The sequence below is a fragment of the Zonotrichia albicollis genome, chromosome 22 (assembly GCF_047830755.1).
Source record: "Zonotrichia albicollis isolate bZonAlb1 chromosome 22, bZonAlb1.hap1, whole genome shotgun sequence".
In the NCBI taxonomy this organism is placed as follows: Eukaryota; Metazoa; Chordata; class Aves; order Passeriformes; family Passerellidae; genus Zonotrichia; species Zonotrichia albicollis.
The window spans coordinates 3,771,936-3,796,985 of record NC_133840.1 but is presented as its reverse complement, the minus strand read 5'-3'; the positions used below and the strand labels follow the sequence as shown (position 1 = coordinate 3,796,985).

Genomic DNA, 25,050 nt, shown 5'->3' with positions numbered 1-25,050 from the left:
TTGGGTTATTAATATGTTGATGGAGGGGAGGATTAAGAAAAGGGCAGGTTGTGGGGACACAAATGGGACAAAAGCCAGAGGCAAATAATTTTGTATTGACTCCAGTTCTATAAAATAGATTCAAGGCAGAAATTAGAACATTTTCAAAGGTGTTTAGTAGTCAAATGCTGTCACTTCCCAAGTGAGATTATTCCTCTGCTCTGGGACTGGGGAAGCAGGTGTTTGAACTGGTAGTATAATTAAGGGTCAAGTAAAATAAATGTAAATTCAAGGCTAGTGCTTTACTGCGGTGATATGTGTTATCTCAGAGCACATGAAATGTAAAACCAGATAAATGTATTGAATCTTCATTCCATAATGTCACATGTGTCTCCCTGTGACTGGTAAAATGTTTGCTTCTACTTCCCCTTACCCTGCTAGCACTGTAATTACATTGGATGTTACCTCTGAGCAACAATCCTGTGTGCCTCACCTTGGAGGATTGGGAAATGTTTTCCTCCATTCCATAGTCCATTTTCTCCTGGTTATGGATGTCCCTGTGGAAGCTGCTGAGAGCTCAGATCAGAAATGGATCATGATGTGGAAAAAACTGAGCAGTAATCCTGATGCTTCTGTGAGAAACATTGTAGTTGTGTTGAGAATGGGATTAAAAAGCCAAAAGATCATCTCAAGGGGTCAACTTTTATCTCATTAAAGTGATACTTTGGCTTTTGACACCGGTGGGAAGTCAGGGAGTGCTCCCTGGCAGCAAGTGGTGCATGGAAAGCTGCACAGCAGGGTACAAACCCTGGTCCTGATCCTGATTTAGTGTGACCTTGGGTGAGGTGTCTCATTTCTCTCTGCTTCCCTGTCCTGTAGCTTAAATTTAATTATGTGTTTTAGAGGATTTGAGTTAAATAGCTGGTAATTTTAAAGCACTTGGGGCATTATAAGCTCTGTGTATTGTCATGGGTTAATGCCTCACGACTGAAAATGGAGAAGTTCTGACTGGGCACCCAGGTGAGGAGCACAGTGTGAGGTGACCTCTGCTGAGATTCAGGGCTGGGTGTTTTTCTGTCCCCTGCTCAAAACCAGCAGCACTGGCCAGGCACTGAACTTGTGTGTGATTCCTGCCCCTGAAAGCAGCAGCAGAAATCAGGGCTGTGTTGGGTGCAGCAGTGGGAGGCACGTGTCTGTCTGGAGAGTCCCACAGCCCATCACAGACTGGGGGCCACTCAACCCGGTCACCAGGGGGACTTGCACACCCTCAGTGCAGCTCCTGCCTCTGGAGCCTCGGGCTGTGGCTTGGCACTCATTGGCAACCACTGCTCTGCTCAATTCCAAGGTCATTCACAGGGGGCTTGCCCATAAAATAGGCTTTAAAGTGGTGTTTATACTTGATTTGGTGTTTTGTGATCAACATATGCACTTAGAACTTTTGTTTTGGAGGCTCCTTGTGACTTTTTAGCGTGGTGCCTCTGGGGAGTGGAATGAGGAAAGTATGTAAGTCTTTCTGTGTTAAAAAAACCAAGTTGGTTAATGGTTATTGATGGATAGCAAATGCCTTGTGATTTATGACAGAACGAGTCAGCAGAGCGTGGAGTCTTGCAAAACACAGGAGGCACATTGGGTAAGCTCAAAGCCTGCACAGGTTGGCAAGCTGGTGGAGTACAGATAATCCCAGTTAAATATCATTAATTGTTATCCTCATGTATATGTCTTCCACTGCTCAGGATCATGTTGCAGTTGTCATCTGGTGGTGATTAGAAACATGCTGGCATCACTACAGGTGCAGCACATCTCCTAGGAAAAGGTGGTTTCCTCAGTGCCAAGCAATTTGTACTAATGTGTAATTGCCTCATTATTTATTGCAATGTACAGAATACCACCCACTATTTATGGAATACTGCTTAGTCATGTACTGAACAGTTGACAGTCATGTTATTGAACTGGTTTGGGCATTAAAAAAGTTTTTCAGAGCACTTGATTTTGTCATAAAATTTTGTGTGAAAGGTAGAAAACCCTTTCAGATTGAATAAAAGCCCAAGACACACAGAAGGCCTTAAATCACCCCTTAGGCTCCATTCAAGGACATCTCTGATTATTTTTCATGTGGATTTTAAATCATAAAACTGTAGTATGGTTGCAGCTTGGATGAAAACTGAGAAGGACATTTGTTCTTCTCAATGGTCAGGATGCATTCAAATGTTTCCCACCTGGGGTTCACCTGTGCCTGTGTCTGAGCAGGGAGGGGCTGTGCTGAGCTGGGATTTCTCTGCTGGCAGTCACATCACATCATGGTCCTTTCACTTTCCCTCCTGTCCTTCATCTCCTCGTGCTGGCTGCATGGACACCAGCAGCTTTGCTCATGTGCTGAGCTCCCTCTGAGTAGGTTTTATGGGTGCCAGGTCCTGGTGGTTGGGAATGGGATGATCCATGAGCCGGGGCTCTGACAAGGAGAATTCCCAGCTCTGCTTTCCACCGGAGACCCTGGAGCTGTGCTGTCCCCTCCAGCTGTAGGTGACTGAATGAAGCTGTGTGGGCCTGGCTGTCCCTGTATCTCTTCCCAAAAACACTGGAGCCTTTGTGTCTGGCCTCACCGTGCCCCTGCCGTGACAGAGGCGCTCTGTGCTCTCCTGCCAGCGCTGCGCCGGCTTCAGGGGGCTTTTCTTCAGCTGCTCTTTGTCTGGGGTGTTTATTGTGCTGCTGCTGCTGCAGAGTGTGTGTGTTTGGGGGGAGAGGAGGGGCTCCTGTTTGTGTGGGCTTTATAAACCCAGTGCATTCTTCAAAAGAGATGCTGAGCAAACGGGGTGGTGTTAATGTTAACCCTTCCGTGGCCTGCTCTGCTGTGGGAGGGTGATGAGGTTGCTGGGTAAGGAAGGGAGTCTGCTCCCCTTTGCTCCTAATGCTCTTTGATTTTCTGTGGATGCTGCACATGTGTGTCAGCAAAGAGCCTCCCAAATGTGGGGAGATGGAATTCATTCTAGGATTTCCCCCCAGAGTCCTTCTGGAAGTTGTTTTTATTGCAAACACTGGCTCTGGCCCTTTCTGTTTGCATAACTCATTCTTGCATCCTGTTTATGTGGCTACATTGGACAACATCTCCTCATTGTGCCCTATCCCCACACTTCGTGGTCCTGTACTTTCGGGCTTTTCCTTTTGAATAAGGTCCTGAATTTTCAGCAGGATTTTCTTAAGTTCACAGTGTTTCAGTTACAGTGCCATGTCATACCTGCCCTTTGAACCAGCTTCTTTTCTTTAACCAGCTTGTTACAACTTCCATGGTTCAGATGGCTCTTATTGTTTCTTCAGTGCCTGGGGTCCTGTATTTCAAGAGAGCTTTGAAAGATGAAAATCAGCAACTCATAAACTTCATTTCCCTTGTAGTCTCATAATGCTTTGCATTGTTGGTTGGTGGGGAAAAAACCCAACCAACAACTGAACAGAACAGCATCAACTCTCTAAGCTTCTTTTGCTCTTCTTCCATAAGAGGATGGGAATTTAGAACATGGAAAATCTCTCATCCATCTCTGCAAGAAGCTGGAGCCACACAATTGTCTTAGTGTTGGAAGTGCCAGAAGAGTTTTATATTTCACTGAATCTGTACTTAGCATAAGTGTTTCAGTTCTTCTTTTGTGATGATCTGCTTAAATAGAGTATAATGCAAATAGTTTTATGTGTGATAAAAATACATTTTTATCTTTTCTTAAGTTACCGAACGTTTCCTCAGAAATTATTAGGATTAGATCCAGCATTTTACATTAAGATTAGATGCAGCATTTACACTATTTTACAGTAGTGTGAAGAACTTTTACTTTTGAATAATTAATATCCTTATATCTTTACATCAGTACAGTTAATAGGGGTTGTGGCTCACGTATTGCAGCATTTACATATTATATTACCACACTGGGGAAAAGTTTACCAGGCTGTGTTCCTTTGCAGGGGATGGGAAAGGAAGAAATGCAGAATAATACAAGCCTTTGAAACATGAATCCACACAGTCAGTCATGACTAAACCTATTCAAACACTCAGGTGTTTTTTCCCAGGGCTGCTCTAGATTCCAGCATTGTTGTTGTGAAACTTGTTTTCTCCATGCACTAACTCCAAATTCCTCCATCCCTCGTTCCTCAAGGAGCGGTTTCGGCTGCGAAGCGCACGGGGATCCCGGCGCCCCGGGAATTGTCCTCGTCCGTGTCCAGGGAGAGAGCTGTGCTGCGAGCTCAGGCCAACCCCAGGAAAACACAGCCCAGCCCCACCTCTTCTGCTGCACCAACTCCCACCAAACACGTGCGCCCCACCAGCAAGTCCAAGCAAGAGAATGAAGCTGGTGACAAGGCTGTTCTGGAATCTCAGGTTAAAGAGCTCCTGGCAGAAGCAAAGACGAAAGATTCGGAAATTACCAAACTTCGTTGTGAGTTGAAGAAATGCAAAGAGAAAGGGTCACTCAATGCTGAAGGAATGGGGGCTTCCAACCAAAATTTAGAAACAGTATCACCTGTTGACATAGATCCATTAATAAGAACCCTTCAGGAGAAAAACAGGACTTTCCAAAAAGAGCTTGCTAGCCTGGGAGAAGAAAACCGTGCTTTGAAAGAGAAATTGCTTTACCTGGAGAACTCCCCTCTCTCAGACACAACCACAAGCAGTGGAGGCGACAGCAGCCTCCCAACCCCAACCACCCAAGAGTCCAGTTTTGGAAGCCCATCCAAGAGTGTGTCCAGGGGTGAGGCAGAGGAGCACAGGCAGCACCTGAACGGGGCTGCCCTGCGCAATTCCGGCTCCTCCAGCAGCGATGTCACCAAGGCCTCCCTGTCCCCTGATGCCTCTGACTTCGAGCACATTGCAGATGTGCCTTCCAGGCCAGCATCTGCCAGCAGCAACCACTTCAAAGGCTCCAAGTGCTCCACTGCAGGAAGTTCTCCAAACAATATTAGCGACCTCTCTGTGGCATCTCTTACAGAGAGAATACAAAAGATGGAGGAGAATCACCACAGCACAGCGGAAGAGCTGCAGGCCACTTTGCAGGAGCTGTCTGATCAGCAGCAAATGGTGCAGGAGCTGACAACAGAAAATGAGAAGCTGGTGGAAGAGAAAGCTCTCCTGGAGACCTCCTTCCGTCAGCACAGAGACAGAGCTGAGCAGCTGAGCCAGGAAAATGAGAAGCTCATGACTCTCCTCCAAGAGCGATCCAAGAATGAAGCTCAAGAGGAGAAGGTCCTTGAACTGGAACAGAAATGTGCAGAAGTTCTTGAAAAAGCACAATTTGAAAGGGAGAAATTGCTCAACATTCAGCAACAGTTAACCAGCAGCCTGAGAAGCTTAGAAAGGGAGCATCAGGATGCCCAGCAGGTGATAAAAAGCCTGAGAGAAGAAAATGAGAAGTTGCTTAAACTTCTAGAAGTGGAACAGCAGAGCAACAGCACAGTGACAAAAAATCTGGAGGACTGCAAAATTGCCTTGGAAGGTCTGAAAATTGAGAATGGCTCTCTCAAAACTCAGCTGGAGAATGAGAAACAAAAGGCTGCAGAAATCAACGTGATGGGCTGCACCTCTGACAACTCTGAGGTGCAGGAGATGCTCAAAGTAGCCCATGCAGAAAAGGCCCAGTTCGAAGCCTCTTGCACTGAGCTGAAACAAGAGCTGCTGAAGGCAAACAGTGAACTGAAGCACATTCAGGGGCTGCTGTCTAAGGTAAAACAGGAACAGCTCTAAAATAAAGTGGTTGGTTCTGTCCTTTCACAAATAGGTTGATCTTTACATTAATTGTAAGTTTCCAGGATTTAAATTGTATGGTTAACTCTTAGTAGAAGCTGGGATTATATGATATTTTCTCAATTTCTGCTGCACTACCCATATTTTCTCAGAAATAACTATTGGCATATCTGTATTTATAAATTGATAACTATTTTGTCCTAATACCTTGTATAGAATTTACTCTTTCAGCAAATAGAATTGTGCCTGTCAGAATTGGAGCAAAGAGCAGATCAATAAAAAAGCACTTTGATATAGTGTGAACAAATAGTGGAAATCACTTGCTAATCAGATGAAGAGAAGGGCATAAATAGTTAGCTGTGAATATTAAATTCTGCGTAATGAATCACAATTAATTAGCAGTGAAGTATAGGTGTCATTGGTCATGTGAACACAAGGACATGAATTAATGCTCAGGGAAGCTGATAGGGGCAGCAACAAGTCACAGCACAGTCAAGCTCCAGATGAGATAATTTTCATAAAACAAATGTTTTTACAGAAAAAAAAAAATTCTCTGTTTTGAGATAGGTAAAGTAACATAAAAAAATATTTTTAGAACAATTTACCTCATTAGTGAGTTCACAGCTTTGCTCCAAACAAGGTTAAGCAAGTTAGTGTCCCTGTGTTCTGTGTGATCCTGGCTGCTCAGAGGAGCTGCAGCGTGAGCCATCGTTCAGCAAGTGTTGATAAAGCACAAGCAGTGATTGTGTCCCAGTGCTGCAGGAGGAGTGAAAGTGTGCAGCCTTTCCTGTATGGGGAAGGGAGCATGAGGAGAATGATAAAATTGGCTGCAGGGGAAGAGAGCATTGCCAAAAAGCACCTCCATGGTTTGAGTGATTTAGAAAATCCAGATGTCCTTTCAGCTAAAGTAGGTGACCACAGCAAATGGAGTTAGTAGAGGAAGCTTTCCTCCACTTTTCCCAAGTGCTTTCTGGAGCTGCAGGTCATGAAGAATAAATGAAAAACTGCTGAGTGCTCAGACTCTGTACCAAACTTTTTATTGCTTGGTTTAGAAACCACAGATTTCCCTCTTTTTACTCTTCCCTTCCCTCGAATTAAGCTGTTTTGAATCATTGGCTGTTTGTGACACCCAAGCAAGACCACAGGCTGCTGTAAGGCTGCCCTGCAGTGGGGCTGTGCCAGTGCTGCTCACTGAATTGGCAGCCTGCACCTTTTCCATAACTTGTTCCAGTCAGAGAGCTCCCCCCAAACCTGGAAGCATTGATCAGTGGGCTGAGCCAGCAAACTGAAGTGCAGCAGATTCCCCCTTCAGTAATTCCAGATGTCCCATATTCAGAAATACACTTATCTGCAGTAGCTGGCTCTGCTGTGTGTGTTTTCACAGCCCATTGAAAATGCACATGGTAAAAGCAGCAAATTGTTAATGTGGATGAGCTGATCATCAGCCTGGCCCTAAGGCAGTGATATCACTTTCATAATGTTCTACAGAAATAGAAGTGGAGATTTCTGGGAATATAATTCCTCTCCATTCATTAACTGCAGAGACTGGTTTGGAATTGTGGTCATCATGTAGAAAATGTCATTTTCCTTTGCAGCATCTTGTATTATGTTTATTGCCAGGAAAGAAAACTGACATTCATCTCTCATCTCTGCTTCCTGAGACTTTCATTTTCATTGAAAACTGGGTATACACAGTGTTTAAATCCACAAGTGAAGTCTCTAATGAGTGAGATCTCCTAAGAAATAAGGACAAACTTTCAGCTTTTTTCTTCCCTCCCAGGCTGAGATTGAGTATGGTCAGCTGAAGGAGATGTGTGACAGACAAGCTGAGCAACTGAGCAGAACCAGCCAGAAGCTGCAGGAGAAGACATCAGAGAATGAAGCAGATATCAAAAACCTGAAGGAGACCATTTTTGAGTTGGAAGACCAGGTGGAACAGCATCGTGCTATAAAACTGCACAATAACCAGCTCATCAGTGACCTGGAAAGTAGGTGGAGCTGGAAAAAAGGATTGAAGTGAGCTTATGTGGGGGGCTCAGTTAGGGCTGCAACAGGGAGGGGGAGATCTGATCTTTGCAAATATTCCAGTTTTGGGTATTCTCTTCTATTCATGCATAAAAGTACTATTTTAACAGAGAGTGCTGTAGATGGGACATTAGAGGCAGTTTCCAAGCCTCATTCTTCAGTGAAGGAAGTATTACCCATTCCAGAATTGGAATTTCTGGATTTCTATTAAAGAGCTTTTAGGGCAGAGCCCTGGGAAGAGCAGTGAAGTCGAGGTTGCTGAGGGTGAGGAGCTGCCACCTGGTGGAAGCAGTGGCTGTTCCTCACATCAGTGATCCCCGGGGATGTGTGTGCTGAGCAAGGGAATCCACGGGGGATTGCTTAAATTTCAGTCTGGTTTAATACCTGAAAATAATGACGTATTTTAGAGATATTTGAGTACCAGATCTACTGTTGGTTCCATTCCTGATCATTGGCAGCGCCTTAATTCAGTTTAGTCTATTTTAGTGGCATTACCAGAAGCAAAATCAAATCAGCTGCTCTGCCCTCACTTTCACTGTTGCCCTTATCTGTTTAACAAACTTTTCACGTTTTTTATCATTCCTAGGTAAAGCAATGAAGCTGGAAGAACAAAAGCAAGATACAGAGAGGCAGCTGAAAGCTCTGACTAAGCAGATGAAGGTAAGGTTTAAGCTCCAAGACAAAGCTAAGCTGAGCTTTTATTGCAATACTGGCACTGTGTTTTCCTGGAACAAGAGCAGAAATGTTTTCTGCACCTTTAAGCCCTCATTCTCTTCACTTTGGACTTCTTGGCAATATTGGAGTGGAAAGATGTTTGATAACTGGGTATACACAATGTTTAAATCCACAAGTGAAGTCTCTAATGAGTGAGATCTCCTAAGAAATAAGGACAAACTTTCAGCTTTTTTCTTCCCTCCCAGGCTGAGATTGAGTATGGTCAGCTGAAGGAGATGTGTGACAATTTTAGTAACATAAAGAGACCAGTGTTCAGTTTGACCCAGCACCACCTTAAAATTGGGGAGAAAATCCTGGTTGCTTGTGATCACTGCAATAGAGATCAGTAACTCAGTGCTCAGCTCGAGTGGGTGCATTTTCACAGCAGTTTGGGGTTCTCATTGGCAGGAGGACACAGAGGAGTGGAGGCGCTTCCAGGCTGACCTGCAGACTGCAGTGGTTGTGGCCAATGACATTAAGTGTGAAGCTCAGCAGGAGCTCCGTGTGGTGAAGAGGAAGCTGCAGGAGGAGGAGGAGAAGAGTGCCAGACTGCAGAAGGAGCTGGATGAAGTGAAGGGCAGCAACAGGTTGGTTGTTTTCCATTCCCCAAGGCCAGGACTTGCTCTGTGTGCCTGCTAACACGCATGCAAACAGTGCTTTGTCAGTAACTATCTGCTGGCTTGGATGTGCATCTCTTCTGTTTGTAACTCTTCTGGCAGATTTTGTTGTCTCTTATTCTAAGATGTTTCTGTTCTTTTTCTTTTTGGCAGTCTAGTTCTGTCAACTAAGCCATGAAGGTTTTAATAAGCAAATATTAAGTGGTAACAATTGTCAATATCTTCTGATAGCTTTGCTCTCAATATGGTCATGCCTTTATAATTGTGCAGCTGTATTAAACCATCTGTGGAAGGATTGGCTGGGTACAGATATTCCAGAAGACAACTTCTTAACCTGAGGGAAGTGAATGAAGGAAGACAAAGTAATACAAGCAGTCATCTGTTCATCAGAAATATGTGTAAATTAATTTTACTCCTCTAGATTTTGCCTTTTAATCTCTCTCCTGGTAAATTCATGGCCATTGGCAGAATGGCCACAAGAACAGGGTGAATGCTGTCATTTCTTTCAGGTGAAGTAACAGTCCAGCTCTACATTGCACTTATTTACTCACTGGTTTCCATTCAGGAGTTTCCACAGCAGCTGTACAGTAGGTGGGACTGAAAACATGGGAGAGCTTTTTTGTGGAGGTGTAGGATCAGAATGCCTGGATTGAACAAACAGAAAAACTTCTTTTCAGAAAATAAAGGAATGTTTTTAGGCTCCAGTTTCATTAGCAGAGTCCCAAGTGGATGCAAAGAAAAGCTGTTACAGACCATGTACTCAGACAAAATGATTACCAGACAGTACTTAAGGTTCTGGGCTCTGTTTCCATTTCTAATTTGTTCTTAATGAAATTTCTCTTGTTGAAAGCAGAGTTCCTATATGAGGGTGGGGAATCATATTCTTATAGTTTCCCCTCTGTATTATTTTGGCTTTTATGATATATTTGATAGTACTTCACATGAATAGAAGATGACCTGCTAATTTGCAAACTGGAATATTTTTCTTCCATCTATAAGGAACATGATCAGCTCCTACAAATGCTCCTTTTAAATTGGAACTCCAGAATCCATACAGCTGTAGTTCCAGGAGGAATTGTTCAGACATGTATTTAATGAAGTCACTTTTGGCTTTTGTGTCTCCCTCTGTGTCACACACACATGGATGTCTGTCTCTGTGTCATGTTCACTCTGTGTAGCTTGCTTTGAGTACTGCCTTGGTCATGGAGCCAGATGTGCTGTCTGCAGTGGGCAATATTGAGATTGGTAATGAAACCAAATTTTGCATCTGTCAGGATAATTAATTTGACTCTCAGAGTGTCAAAATGTGTGTACTGAGTGGTATGGGGAACCTAGTGAAGCCTATGGAAATCCCTGTTTAAACACACCAAGGATCAGCATCTAAACACTGCAACTTTAAAGCTCTACTGACCTATGAAACAAATTCCTGAAGCTGCCAGAGCTCCTGCTGAGAGCCAGTTCTACACTTCCAGATATTTTCCCATTCCTGAGGTCTCTGTCTCCCTCAGCACCTTGGCTTCTTTCACCCAGGAAGTTCTGGGGGTATTCTCATCATCACTTTGTCAGCTTTCACAATGCCACTGCTCAGAATCAGCAGTGGATTCTGGGGCCTGTGGAGATTTTGATGTGTGCTCAGCACTGGTGGAAGCAGTTTGTAGCATGATACTTTAACACAGCCTATAAAATATTCCTCATGTTTGCTAATGCTGAGCAGCTGCACGCTCAGCTGAATGTCTGACAGTCCCTAGTGAAAGTTTCTTGTCTGATTTTTAAGCTCTTATTGGAAAATGTACCTTCCAAAGAGCTTGCTACTCAAAGGTTTTTGGCAAAATCTCAGCCATCTCTTGAGGGTCATTAGACTCCACCTCATAAATTCATCTTGAAGCCAATTTATCTCCTACGACATCCTGCCATTTTAATGTTTGCCTGTGGCTGCCTGAGTTCCTGCCTCCAAGTTTGATTTCGCCGTTACGTTCTTCTAATCAGACAAAAAGTCATTTTTGGTTTAGGAACAGCCCAAGAACTTGCAGAAAAAAATCCTGATGAGGTCATCAGAGTTCAACTGAATGAAGGTAAGAGCCTCCCAAGGGCATCTTTAACACAGATTAAATGTCTAATTCTATGACTGAGAATGTTGGGGGGGAGGTTGGACAAGCATCAACCAAATGGAATAAGGGAAAAAGGAGCTAACATGTCCCAAGTTAGTACTGGTGAAACTACATAATGATTAACCCGTGCTTCAGGCATTCTTCTATGATATTTTACATCCCAATTAATGTTATTTCTCTGCAGTAAAATGCAGAAACTTACAATCCATTGTTGTGGAGCTGTCTCCTCACAGGTAGTGGAAATGGAAGTTAAATATTCTCCATCCTTGGAGGTTTTCATGGCCAGGCAGGATAAGATCCTGACTAAAACTTTCAAGGTTTTGCTTTGACTCTTTGGCTTCAAATTGTCAAAATTATTTTGGCACTGAAGCATTTTGTGCCTCGAACTAAGAACATGGAGGGAAGACAGTTGGGCCAGGAGTAGTACTTAGAGAAATTAAATCTGTAATTAAACGAGCAACTTCGTAGAATAATAAAAAAAATAACCAGATCTGCAAATGGAAGCCTAAACTGAAGATTGTGATGCATCCCACTAATTTGCTTCTGGTTTTCCTCCTAAAGTCTCCAATGCCACAGCATGGCAGTGTCACATGCTTTTCTCCTGGAAATGAGCTTGTAGTGTGTGTATTAAACCCTGCTGTCAGTCTGTATGTGCTGATGTGCTGCTCATTTGTGCCTGTGTTTGCAGCTGTTCTGTCTCAGAGCTTTGAGAGCTCACTCTGCTCTCACAGCAAGCGAAGGAGGATGGCAGAGCAGGGCTCTCAAAGCAGTGTTTGTGTGCTCCTCAGAGTTGTTTGGGGTAAGGGTTTGGGTTTGGTAGGGAGTTCCTGGTGGGTGTTTTTTACTTTGGATGAGGTTATTCCCATCCCCTCGAGTGCAACTCTGGCTGAGGTAGAGCAGCTCAGCTGCCTGGCTGGGTCCCTGTACCCCTTTTGAATAAATATTCTGAAATGAGCTGAGGAGGGGAAAGCCAAGAACCATCCCTGTCCTACACTGATTCCCTGGCTGTAAATAATTAATTTCTTCCTATCTCAGCAACACAGATTTATTCTGTGTTTTGTACTGTTGTTGTTCATCATGTCTCAAAGCCAAATTAGTGGAGTGTTAATGTGCTCCTTTACCTGTCCCAGCCACCCCACTGGTGTTTCCCTGGCTCCCCCTAATTTAGAAATGATGGGATTGTGTAAAATAGAGAGCTGTACCTCAGGGTGGGCGTGGTGTGGCTTTCCATAACCTCCCCAACTGCTGTGTGTCTCTCCACAGGTGCCTGATCTCTGCCAGCTAACACAGCCCTGAAAGGAGGCACAGCCAGGCCTGTGAGACACTGCAGGACTTGCCTTCAACTCCCAGCTGGAAAAGGGAAGTTTCAATACAAGAAAGCACCTCTGGTTTTTTTTTATTACCCTGCAAAATTCAAGTGTATTGCAAAGTGTGAATGCTCAGGTCCACCTCTTCCCCATGGGCAAGAGCTTCTCTCTTTGTTTCAGAAGGCTTCTCTCTTCAGAAGACACCAGGAGGCAGAAGAAGTTCTGAAATACTCTAAAGCCAGCTAAGCCATAAGAAGTAATCACAGAGATCTGGGGATCTGAAATAACTGAAAGCTTTTTTTTGGAGGGATAAGGCTATTTTCCTCAAAACAGGCATTCAAACATACCATTTTAACCTTAAGCAAAAATTACACTGAGTGTGTATGTCTGATTTGTAAAATTTAATGGCATATACATAAATACTCCACGTAATATTGTATTCTGTGATCTATCTCTGTGTGTCTAAATACATGTAAGAGAGCAGATGGTTTATACAGACACACAGACGTGAGTATAGGTCACTGAAATCCAGCAGCAAACACGGATTTAGTCATTCTCAGCTGCTCTGCTGGTTTGATTTCCACCCCTGCATTGACGAGGCACTCGCCACTGGGTGGCACGGCCGACCCGGTGCTGCTGGGAGGGGACAACCACGAGCGTGTCCTGCTGTGACCTTCCCGGGGACAGTTCCCTGCGAGCTTTGTCCTCCTGCAAGAACTGCAGATGGAGAGAGCAGAAGGAACAGAAACGAACATATCAAGCCCCTTGTAAACACCCTCTCAGAAAGGAGTTGTTCTCATGCCTTTAACTCAGGTGAAGCATTTGATGATCAGGGAGAACTTGAAGTTCAGCTCTGCAGCCGGAGACACCTGGAGAGAGCTTTCCATGGATGCTGAGGAAAAACTCAGAGATCACCACCTCTACCAGGAGATTCTCACTCTTTGTTCCAGGACTGGAATTCTGTGTTTTGGCTCTGGGATTTCTGTCCTTTTCTTCTGGATGTGAAGAACTAGCAAGGGCCTGGTGTGGGAGCAGGCTGAGCTAGTGGAGAATTCCACAGGATGTCCTGGCTTTGGCATGGCCCCACCTTTGTGCCGTGCTACTGGAGTGTTTGCCTATATGCACACTTGTGTTGCCTTTCTCTGCTGTGCTGGCAGCTGTTGAATGTTGGTTTTTATGTTTAAGAAATATACATTGAAGTGCCAAATAAATGTTTAAGTGTTTGGAATTGTCTGCTGCCTGCCTTTGGCCTCTCTTCTGTTCTGTGCAGCAGTAGCTCTGTGTCTCTTCTTGGTGTGCATTGGAGTTCAGGATGAGTCACAATGACAGGAACTGTGTCAAAGATGATGTTGGGGAGTCATCATTTCTGAAAATATGGTCCTGTGGTCTTAGGCCTCCTGTAAGAGTCATCAGAGCAGATTAGAAATGTTACAACCATGAGAAGGCTGAGTTTGCCAAAAATCTGAAAGACTTGCACCTTGTTACCAGTCAGTAATCCACCTAGAAACCAAGGGGGCTCACTCTTGCTGTTAGAGAAAAGCTCTCTGCATCTATTTCTCTCACCAGTGAATGAATGAAACTCAGCAGTGGTTTTGTGAAAGGGACTGCACGTTTTAATTCCTTTGTGGCTCCAGTGCTCTGCTTCCTCCTGGAGCTGCTCCACTTCAGCCAGCTGCACGTGCAGCATTTATCTGTGTGAGCCATTCATTCATTCCTGTTCCCAGGAAAGCATACTGCACTTGGTGACATTTTGTTCAGATCCCTCATTTTTGTAGCAGAACTTGTGTAGTCTCTTGGATGGCCTAAGATGTGCTAAGCTGAAGAAATTCTGTGCATGAGGAGGAGTCATTTTGGGTTTGAAGTTGTGGCTGATTATTAATCTTCCTAGTTTGTGCTCTCTGCTGTTGTCCTGAATTAGCTACTGCAAGTTAAGCTCTTGCTGTTCTGCTTCTCTCTTAAGAAACCCATCTCTGTACACACATGTGCATCCCCCTATCATACAGATTTTTCTTTTTAAGGTTAAGTGCTCACCAGTTTCATCTCTCCATTGCTTGTTGGCTGGCATGTGTTGTTTTAGTTGAAGCAAGTGGCTCTCAGGACTGTTGTTCTTACCTTTTATGCCAAGGTTTGCAGCAAGGGAGGCCTCGGTTTTCTGTTGTGATTGTGTTTAATCAAGGAGGTTGCTTCAGGCTGCCTATTACAAATATACAGATGGAAGATTACAGGAAACATCCTAAAAAAAAAAAAAAAAAGGAACTAGTTGTAACTGCAGCACTTGAATCCTCATAATGACAGAATAATGGCACCTAAATTCTCAATTGGCTCTTCTGTGGCACAGGGGCTGGTCTAGTTACTCTGTTTAACATGTTTGCATCCTTCTGCAGTCAAAGGCCAGACTGAAAGTGAAATAGATTGCACTGGGTGGTTTGGGGTCTTGAGGCAGAAATTTGTCCTTCCTCCACACTTTGCAGGGCTCTTTCAGCTTTTGTGGTTTGTGTAACTCAGGTGCAGATGCTGTCACGTGCTGATTTGTTGCTCATGCTTTATGAACCACAGAACAAGAAGTCAAGGCTGGAACTTAAGGCTAGCAAAACACTGGCTCCCTCAGAGCTCAGTGAATCTCATCCAATCTGCCTTTCCTCCTTATTGGATTAAAGGAGAATGGAACTGAAATGGCTTTTTCTCCAGCCATCTGCCTCTGCAGGCTCCCCTGGCACACAAGGAGCTTCAAGGAATTAAAGAAATAGCAAAGTCTGCTTAAAGACAGCACCTCCTTAAGCCCTGCCAGAAATAGAAACTTGAGTCACTCTTATTCACTGACACCCTTTAGCCTTTTTCATTTTCTGATGGCTAAAGGGAAAGGCTCTGACTTCTATTTTTGGCTCACAGAAGTTGTTCAGCCCCATAGGCACTTTCTGGATGGAGTCCTCCAGGAACCTTATGAAATAATTTCTGGTTTTGTGTTCATGTGTGTATCAAGCATTGTAAATACAGGGAGGAGTGGTGGCAGCTCAGGACCTGCTGCTCAGCAACTCATGTGCAGGTTCTGAGCAGGTAGGAGAGGTACAAATAATCTCTTTTTACATTGCTAGACTTTATTTGCTTGCAGCTTTCCTAAACTAAAGCTAGATAATTGCACTCCAAGTCTACCTGAGAAATACAGGTAAGTCACTGAGCAATATAATGTAAAATACTTGACTAGAAGCAACTTTCACTGTGGGATTATATTTGATGTTTATCACAGCACTGGGCCTTCCTGTGTGAACTCCTGTAAGTCCAGCCCCTGATCTTGACTTCAGAATTTCTTTTCAAAGAGTAACTTCTTTATCCTTCCTGTTGAAACATGAAACATCTTCTATTTGCTTTGTCTGTCTTCATTCTAGCCATTGGATTTTGGCCTTCCTGTGTCTGCTAGGATGAAGCACTTAAGAGTTTATTCCCTGTATAAGTGCTTATCAATTGTGATTAAGAGTTCATTTATTTAGCAGATGTCTCTGTTGATAAGTTTAAAGTGTTGAATTTTTACTTTAAAGAGTATTTGCCTTTTGGTTATTTCCTCACTATAAACTGAGAGCCACAGCAGCCCCTCTGCTGTATTGAAAGCCCATCTTCAGGTAATTATTGATAATTACTCAAAAATCTCATCAAACTGCTTTGTTTTTCCTATGAAAATCCTCCTTCCTGTGTGAGGCTTGGGAATGGGGATGAAATGGTTAACAATGCAGAAAAGTTGGTTAGACTCAGTGATTTAGTGTTTGCCAGGCATTGCAAGAAAAGTGCCTGAATATTCTAAGAGTGGTCCGTGTTCTGGGCGATGCAGTAAAACCTGCTCATTGTTGGATTTCCCTCACTATCAGTGAAGACCTTTAATCTGTGCTTGCACTCCCTGCTGGCCCTGACTTTGCCTGGTTTGTGCCTTGCAGGCTGGCAGCTGACGAGGTGGATTCTGTGGAGTCAGACACAGCCAGCCGCTGGCAGGGCGTCTGCCTCAGCAGAGCATCTCCCACGCCTCCAGAGTCTGCAGCCACTGTGAAGTCACTGATAAAGTCCTTTGACTTGGGATGCTCAGGTATTTGGACATTGTACTTTGCAGTAAAAATATTTCTAGCAGTGAGCAGGATCTGCTTCTTGCTTCTGGATGGGTGTTTTCTGTCAGTGGTGCATAAAGATGGAATGTCACTTGAGATTGAAATCCAGATGTTTCCATGGTTTTTCCTTGCAGGTAGCAGTGGACAAAATATCCCAGTTCACAAGGTGCCCAGGAGCCCTCTCAGTGGAATTCCAGTGAGGACAGCCCCAGCAGCTGCAGTTTCCCCAATGCAGGTACAAGGAGCTCTTCTATCCTTGGAGATTGAAAAGAGGTGGACACAGTGCTGGCTCCAGCATCTGCTGACAGGGGGAAGGGGAAACTCATCTGTTTGTTTGCTGTGGAACATCAAATGCTGTGGTCACAACAAAAAGGATCAAAGTGAGTTTGTCTGGACTTGGGCTTAGAGGTCTTGGTGGACGGATGTGAACTCTGGAAGTTCTGAGCTTTTATCACCATGGACCAGAAAAGAGGTTTCAGTTATTGGGAGTGAGATAGGAGAAACATCACCCTGAACTAGGGAGCTGGCACATGAGCTGGGACACAAGGGATTGAAGTTTCCAAGATGTGTGCTCCCAGTTATCCAGTGAGGTCTGGGAATTTGTATTAATGCCTGGTGATGGGGTGTTCATTGAAAACTGCTGCTGGGGCTGCAAGAATCCTCCTGACATATGGCCCAGGGTGTTGGGAGCTGAATCAGGTTGAGAACATCCTTACTTTTGGTTTGTGACACTAAATTGTGTTTGGCAAGAGAAAAATCATACAAATAGAAGTGTGAAATAGTTGAGAAACCAATGTGTTACCAGATAAAATATGATTGCTTTGTCCTTCTATTTTTCACAGTTACTCACCCAACTCTAGGTGCAGCTGATACCACTGAAATGTTTCTGTATCCCTCTACATGCTTTGTGCTCTTAAAATAGCAGAAACTTCTTTTTGCTCACCTATGTAAGCATGATGGCCAACACTTCTTCAGTTACCTTTTGCACCTTTGTTTGACAGAGACATTCTGTGTACAACAATGCCAAGCCAGCCAGCAAGGGCATTGCCAGACATGCAGACCTGTCAGACCTCCCTCTGGCAGGTAAGTTGTGATCAGTGCCTCTTTCTGTTAACTGAACTTGTTATTAACTGTTGGCCTCAGCCTGAGCCATTTTTCCTCTTCTTACATGGTCAAAGGAAACCTGGGAAGTGCCTCCAATGTCTTTGTTTTACAGAGCTTATTAATTTTGTTGTGCTTCTATTCCCTTCTTGATCATAACTAAAAAACAGCTGATTTATTGTGGTTTGCCAACACAAACTCCCCTTCTTTGTTCTGAAGGATCCATGGCACCTCTCTAATCCACACTGTGGAACTGGAGAGGGCTGGATTTTGTTCAACATGTATGTCTCTGGAATTAGCCCAAAGCACTGTCTTCTGAGGGTTTATTTGTTTTTAAATTGAGCTTCATTTGAAATACATCAAACATTTCAGATACTGATGTGACTGTTTTAGGAGCAGTCATATTTGGGCTGGAAATAGTTTGTTTTGAGAGTTCTCAAGAGATGAGTTTGTTTTCATTTCACACTTTGCTTTTGTTCTCTTGTCATTTAATATTCTTTCCTACCAGTGTTTGTTTCTCATTTTCTCTAGGGCCTTTATTTTGATTATCTGGTCCTGAATGTAGTTGTTGCATTGTAATCAAAGTTAGTAACAACAGATTCTTGAATTTTTAAGATGAAATGTTATATTCATGTAGTGAAACTGCAAGAAGGGACAAAAAAAGCCCCAACAATCAGTCACAAGTTCTTGATGGCTAGACTGGATTTTCTGCAATAGAATTTTCTGCTAATACAGAAGAGAAATTAGAGCATGGCTAAGCAAGCAGAAGTGTCTGCTTCTGTCTGACAGGGTTTATTTACTTGTATCACTTGGTTTCCAGGAAGTCTTGCATGAGTGTGTAGATCCCAAACACAATGTAAGACCTTTTTAATCTCTGCCAGTTTACTGTAGAGTGAAATAATCTATCAGCTATGTAATATGATGCCAGTCCTTAAAAATAAATATCCCACTCTGGGCAATGGATAATTTCTGTTATTACCCATAGACAGTTCTGTGAAAATCTGTTAAAATCAACAGATATTTTATAAGCCATTGTATGGTAAAAATTTATGGTTGCTTATCTAGCAAGTTCCTATATTTACAGCTTCTCTTTGTACCTGGATTTAATTTAGTTCCAATAATCCATAGCAGAGGCTTACTCACTGTAAAGTTGTAACAGCTCTGGTTCCAATCTAAATAATCCTAGAAGGCAGTTGATCCTATGCAAACAACACTGAATCAAAAATCATCCCCAAGGAAATTCAGAGTGAAGTAGTCTCCATAATAAAAATCTTCTGGCTGATTCCATCTGACCAGTGTCACAGCAGGGCTCTGTGATGGCCCTAATGTGACCCAAATGTTGCATAGTTGGAGAGGAGCATTGATTACTTCACCCAGAGCTGCTTTTGGCTGTGATCTTTGAGAGTCAGAGATTTCCTGGCTCCATCTGGACTTTCAAGCACCCAGAAATAAGTTATAGGGAGCTGAAGCTGAGATAAGAAGGAATTCACACCTCAGTGATTGGCATTAATTGGTAATTATCATAGGGATGGAACTGAAAAGGAGGTAGAAAAGTTGAGTTCCATATCCAGTGATTTCTGATAACATGATGTGCAGTCCTAGCTTGTTACATCACTATTTATTATTATTATTATTATTATTATTATTATTATTATTATTATTATTATTATAATATTATTTAATATATATTGATATGCAGTGATTTTCTTTTGACTGTATAACTATATATATATAACAAATACATTATATAAATTACATAATATGTGTAAGAAAAATACAGATGCATCTGCTGTGAATATATTGAGCCTTCTCCAAGTTATGTCAGAGTGGATGTCAGACATCATGACGAGTGAGAAGTGCCTTTCCCTGGCTGTGTTCAGGACACAAGAGGCTTTCTTGCTTCAAGTCTGCTAATGGCAGAAAAGAAATCCTTGTACTAGGGCTGCTCAGTCATCTGGTGAAGATATCTGTGCTCAGCTTTTGAACCTTGGAGACTGTAGATGTTGGTATTTCCCTTCATTCACCTGAGGCCCCTACCCCCCAGCAGGAGTATCAATCACAGGAAACCAGGCAGCCTGGACTGTTGAAATCATCAAAGCCATTCCTTGCTGTGGTCACCTCTAATCTGCCCAAGGTTTCCTAGCCCCATGTGTGTTTAATGAACAAATGAGTACATTTGTTTAGAATCAAAACAACAGACTGCATATTGTGTGCTGGGGTGGCAGGACAGTGATTAATCAAATTCTTCAGGCTGCAAACTGACAGCTTTTTGTGAATTCCCACAGACCTTCTGAAGGGGAGGAATGAAGAGCTGAAACCAGACCATTACCTCCGCAAAAGCCCCTCCCTGGAGTCCCTGAGCAAACCCCCCATGGCCTTCAGCAGCAGGATGCTTTCCTCCACCCCCAGCTGCTTGAAACCCCAAAGCAAACTCAGGTATCAGCCCAATTTCCTGGGAAAAACAGGGCAGCCCAACAGCTCACCGGAACCAAGATAAATATTTTAATCTGGAGGATTTAATCTGGAGGATTTCTTGTCTCCAGAGCAGACTCTGCTGGCTGGTCTTTGGGAATTACCAAGCTCTGTTAGATCCAGATATGAAAATTCAGATTGTAATGATCTTTAAAAAGGGAAATGAGGATAGCAACATTTCAGGAGCCACTGAGTTGAGCACAAGAATTCCATCATGTATACATGTGGTCAGCCCTCTTTATCTTACTGTCATTTTCCATGTTGTGGTGAGCTAAAAGCCAGAGGCTCTGAGGGCTGAAGGAAATTGGACACATAATTTTCTTCACTCTTGAGAAAAAACATACATTTTCCTCTGATCTCCACTGTTATTTCCACCAGTAGAAGCTGTAGAGTGGAGACAATGTGGGTGTTTTGATTGCTGGCCTTTAAATGTCCTCAGCTTTCACACTTTTCATTTTATTCAAGAACTTGTTTTGCAGCACCTCAGCTGGGTGTGAATTTACTGTTACAGATTCTTTAAGCATTTTTTTTCCATTTTACATCTAAATCCTAGTTTTCAATATATAAAATAAAGAGATTACTTGAAAATTGTACAAGCAAGGCTGATGACAGTAGTAGCAGAAATGTTTGGTTAACACACACCACTGCCTATCCACAGGTTCTGTTTTTACAGCTCTTCATGTGCAGTGACACCACCTTGTGTAAAGGAAAACACTTATTGCAGGCTCCAAAACCTAATTCAGTTTGGTTTATGTTCATGTTCTGTGCTGCCATTCTTTGTCATGCAGATATTAAAGAGATGAAAAAATTAAAAATTAAAGAGATTTCAAGAGTATTTATTGTCTTCTCCCTTCTTCCCTGTTTCAGTGTGGAGAGGAAGGACCCCCTGGCAGCCCTGGCCCGGGAGTATGGGGGTTCCAAGAGGAATGCTTTGTTGAAATGGTGCCAAAAGAAGACTGAAGGTTACCAGGTAAGAGAGTAGGTACCTTTTTACTTTAATCACATTCCTAAAGTATGCAGTAAGCAGTCACTTCAAAGAAATGTGAATAATATTGTATGTTGATTTTTGCATGTTTACTTTTATGGGCTGTTTCCATTCTCTTCAATCAGATTCTCCTGGCAGTGTTGCCCTTTTCACTGTTAGAAGTGTTCTCTGTAGGTTTCTTTCTCTGATTTACACCCAAGTTGAGCTAAATATACTGATTTTAGAAAAAAGGATGTGGCTTTGCAAATATAGAGGCCTGTGTGAGATCTCAGGGTAGATATTAAAGTCAGAAGAACCAAAGCTCAATCACAATATTGATTTATGGTGAGAATTTTGCTTCTCTATCTTCACTGCTTTGTTTAGAGGAATTCTCTCTTGGACATTTTTCCTCAGCCTCTCATTCCCATTGCACTCTCTGCTGTGCATTCTCTAACTCATCCTGAACTTGCTTTTCCCAGCCCCTTGCACTCCCATGGTAAGGCTGATGTTGAGCTCCACAGGGAGTTTTTATCATTCTTGAGTACAAGAAATGGAGTGAAGAACGTCATCCTCCTTCCTGCCTCAGCCTCTGCAAGGGTGGGATGAGGTAATGAGCTCCTCAGAGCAGAGCCCTGGTGACTTCTTTTCCAGAGATAACAGCCCTGTCTGTGAGGCATCATCTGTGCAAATTCCAGGGTGATCTGTCATGTCATTCCTCACATGGAGCCAGAACCAGGGGGAAGTTGGGATGCAAACTCTTTTCCTGTGACACAGCAGAATGAGAGCATTAAAAACTTGCTGCTTGGCTGCCCAACTTCTCTTTTTAGTGGCAAAATGTATGATAGCAATTCCTCATCTGAGCTGGGGGAGGAAGAGGGGATTCCTTTCTGTTTAAATTAGGATTTCATTAAGTAGTATGAGCAAAATGGATTAGAATAATTGATATTCTCAGTAGCAGCTACTCCCCATGTCCCAGATTCCCTGAGGAAAGCTGGATGAGTGACCTAGGAAGGTATCTGGGGATGAGACCTAGGGACCAGCACACAGGATTCTACTTTTTAAAAGCTTTAATTCATACAAAACTTATTTAGAGATAGAAATTTTCATCCTGCTCCTGGCAAATATAGACTCAGTTTAATTTAGTTTAAGATCAAGTCCAGCCATAAACTCTCCTTGCATGGACTACAGTGGGAACATTCCCTGGCCTTGAACTTCAGCATGTTCCCCAGGAGGCAATCTCATAAAATAAACCAGGGACACCAAGGGGAGTTGGGGGAAGTGCAACACAAATTAGCAGTGGCCTGGAGGGTTTTGTTTGCTTTTTAAAAAAAGAAATTGCATGAGTTTACAGTTACTGAAGGGAAGCATGAAAGCATCTATGTTTCTGTAATTGGCTATGTCAATTCTAAGATCCTTATTTAAACAGTGGTTTGATATCAGAAAGATGTGCATACTGAGAAAAAATATTGAGAACATGAAAACAGAATCACTGGAGTGAAAATAAAGTGGGAGTTCAGTTTAAGGACTAGGAGAAAAGCATATGAAAATGGGATTGCATAAACTGTGGCATGATAGATCATGTTATTTCAATTGTCATGTTTTGGTGCCCAGATGAATGCTATGTGGCATTTTGGCCATTGATTCTGAATAACTATGCAGGGGAGGTGCAAAAAATCTCAGTAGGAGCAAGAATTGTGGTGAAATCAGGCTTTGGACTCAGTGTCTTTGTGCTAAACTTTGGTGAAAAATCTCCACCTTAAAAACCAAATCTAGTGTATGGTTTCCTATAGGAACTGTGCAGTCAGATACACAATTCTGTGTTCCTTCTGCCTCTCCAAGTTTCGTTGACATCATGGTGTGTAATGCAGGGCCATGAGGTGACCAGGCTTGAGAAATGCTTTTGTGGCTCTGAAACTCATTTACCACAAATACTTTAAACCACAAAGCCTGCTGAGAGTAAGCTATTTGTGTTAAAATAGCTTTTTCTCTGTTGTCTTGTGGCTTTTTTCCATCTATTTAAAAAGATGATACATCCTAGCAGCATTGTGAAGCAGGAACTGGGTGCCTCTTCTCTAACAGGCTGGGTTCCTGTGAGCTGGAGCTCCTGGAAGCTGCTGAGAGTCATTCTTGTTGCATTATCACCTCCCATAATCATGTCATTAGTGACTGTGGTGTCATTTAAGTTCCCTGATTCTCTTTGCTCTCTGTGGAGACCATTTGTCAAGGGGCCAAACCTCTCTAGATTAAAGTCTATTGCTATTCACAGATGTATTGTGAAAACACAGAACTTTTAAGAGGCACTTAACCCATGATCATTAGAATTGAGGATTATTGTTCCTGCCACACATGCTCTCTCCAGAGAGGGGAAGGAACTGCCACCATGTTAATGAATATGGAACTATTTTCATGCTCTTTTCAACCACTACACACCCTTCCTGTGGCCCAGAGGAAAAGAGGATCTGAGAGTGGCTCTTCCCTCCAATACATTTTCATGGTTATTCTTTGCTCCAAGTGGTGTTGGGTTTAACAGGACCTATTTTACACCCACCACTTGTTGAAGATCCACCATCTCTTACAGTTGTAAGCTCTATGTAAGCTCTAAAACAACCATAAGCTCAAAGCTCTATGGTTGTTTTAAACAGAAAAAATGCTAAATAGGAGCAGACAGGGAATGTCCTAGAAGTGATAAAGGGAAGTGGCAGCTGTACCTCTGGAAATGTTTGTATTTCATGTATTCTTGATCTGTGTTTCAAGACATTGAATGGGATCATCTCCCTATGGCAGTGTCAGTGCATCAGCTGTGGATCAAGGCAGCTCTTCATGGAGCAGAGATACAAAAGCTTAGGGAGAAAAATGAAGCTGTTGCAGTATTTGCTGTTTGTCAAGTAATCATAGCAAGAGACTGCTCTGCTGGTGGTTTGGCAGTGGATGTAACATAAAGCTCTTTATCCTTTGTGTTCAGTTTAAACTCAGACTAATACCAGCTTTTTGTTTACGAATTTGTGGCTTTCTTTTTCTCACAGGAATTTGCATTTCTTTTCTCATCGTGCTAGGCAGTATTTCCTCCAAATCCTCCTTGTTCTCAAGCCCTATGCCATGCTGTTAGCCCCTGCTCTTTCTGATGCTTTTTTTTTGCCTGTTTTGCTGTCTGGATGAGATCCAGCATGGATTAAGTGTGACCCAAAGATGCACAAAGATGGACATGACATATTCCCTTTGGTGAGATGGTCTTGGGATCATTCTCCTTTGGGAGAGGGACTCTGCTGGGACACAGTGCCAGGATGGCATTTTTGGGCTGCTGATGCATCAACCAGGTGCATTTCTGGGGTTACACTTTGTGAGGATCTGCTTTATAAGACATCCCAAAGCTCCTTCATGGCCAGCTGTATTTTTAACACGTCCATGTTTGAAAGTTTCTTCTTCTTTATTCTGGAAAATAAGGGCTATTTTTAGAAACAGGAAGTCTGTTACTTCTTTGTATGTCATTAGTGTGAGTAGTTGGCATTTTCTGTCTACTGAAGCATTAATCTTTTCTAATTGTCAGCTGAGCACTTTACCTCACTGGCATAATCTGGGACTGCAGAGCTGTGTAAATAATGTTAAAAAACTATATATATATATATATATATATATATAAAAAATATAAATGCTGCCACAGTCCTCAGGGTTGGTACTCAAGCTGGCAGTTCCAGCAGAGCTGATTCTTAGTTTTAAAGCCTTGAGGATCCCAGCACAGCTGTGCCTTGTCCTGAGGAAATACAGGAGAGAACCCAGTGGTTTCTTAATGACCAGATGTGCCCTGCCCAGACCCAGGATTGGTGTCTGGAATTAAAATGCAGTAGCCAAATCACGGCATGTGAGGAATAACCAGGTTGATTACAAATGTAATCACTCCTTCTCAATAATGCCACTGCACAAATGTGCTTCCCCAGTGGAACCAAATAACTTGAGCCAAACTC

General features: G+C 42.9%; 1 protein-coding gene across 6 annotated transcripts in view; it reads left to right on the top strand.

Annotated features, from left to right (window-relative positions):
* Nucleotides 1–25,050, top strand: part of SPECC1 (sperm antigen with calponin homology and coiled-coil domains 1) — an 85,478-nt gene that overhangs the window by 47,292 nt on the left and 13,136 nt on the right. For 5 of the 6 annotated variants that reach the window (XM_026797169.2, XM_074557149.1, XM_005493517.4 and 2 more), the window contains 9 exons: nucleotides 4,116–5,674; nucleotides 7,476–7,683; nucleotides 8,307–8,380; nucleotides 8,843–9,021; nucleotides 16,390–16,535; nucleotides 16,689–16,789; nucleotides 17,556–17,637; nucleotides 19,941–20,091; nucleotides 20,995–21,097. In XM_026797169.2, coding sequence (XP_026652970.2) covers nucleotides 4,116–5,674; nucleotides 7,476–7,683; nucleotides 8,307–8,380; nucleotides 8,843–9,021; nucleotides 16,390–16,535; nucleotides 16,689–16,789; nucleotides 17,556–17,637; nucleotides 19,941–20,091; nucleotides 20,995–21,097 — 2,603 coding nt within the window. Of the gene's footprint in view, nucleotides 1–4,115; nucleotides 5,675–7,475; nucleotides 7,684–8,306; nucleotides 8,381–8,842; nucleotides 9,022–12,422; nucleotides 13,695–16,389; nucleotides 16,536–16,688; nucleotides 16,790–17,555; nucleotides 17,638–19,940; nucleotides 20,092–20,994; nucleotides 21,098–25,050 lie in introns of those variants that run through there. The other variant, XM_026797171.2, reaches the window with a different exon arrangement.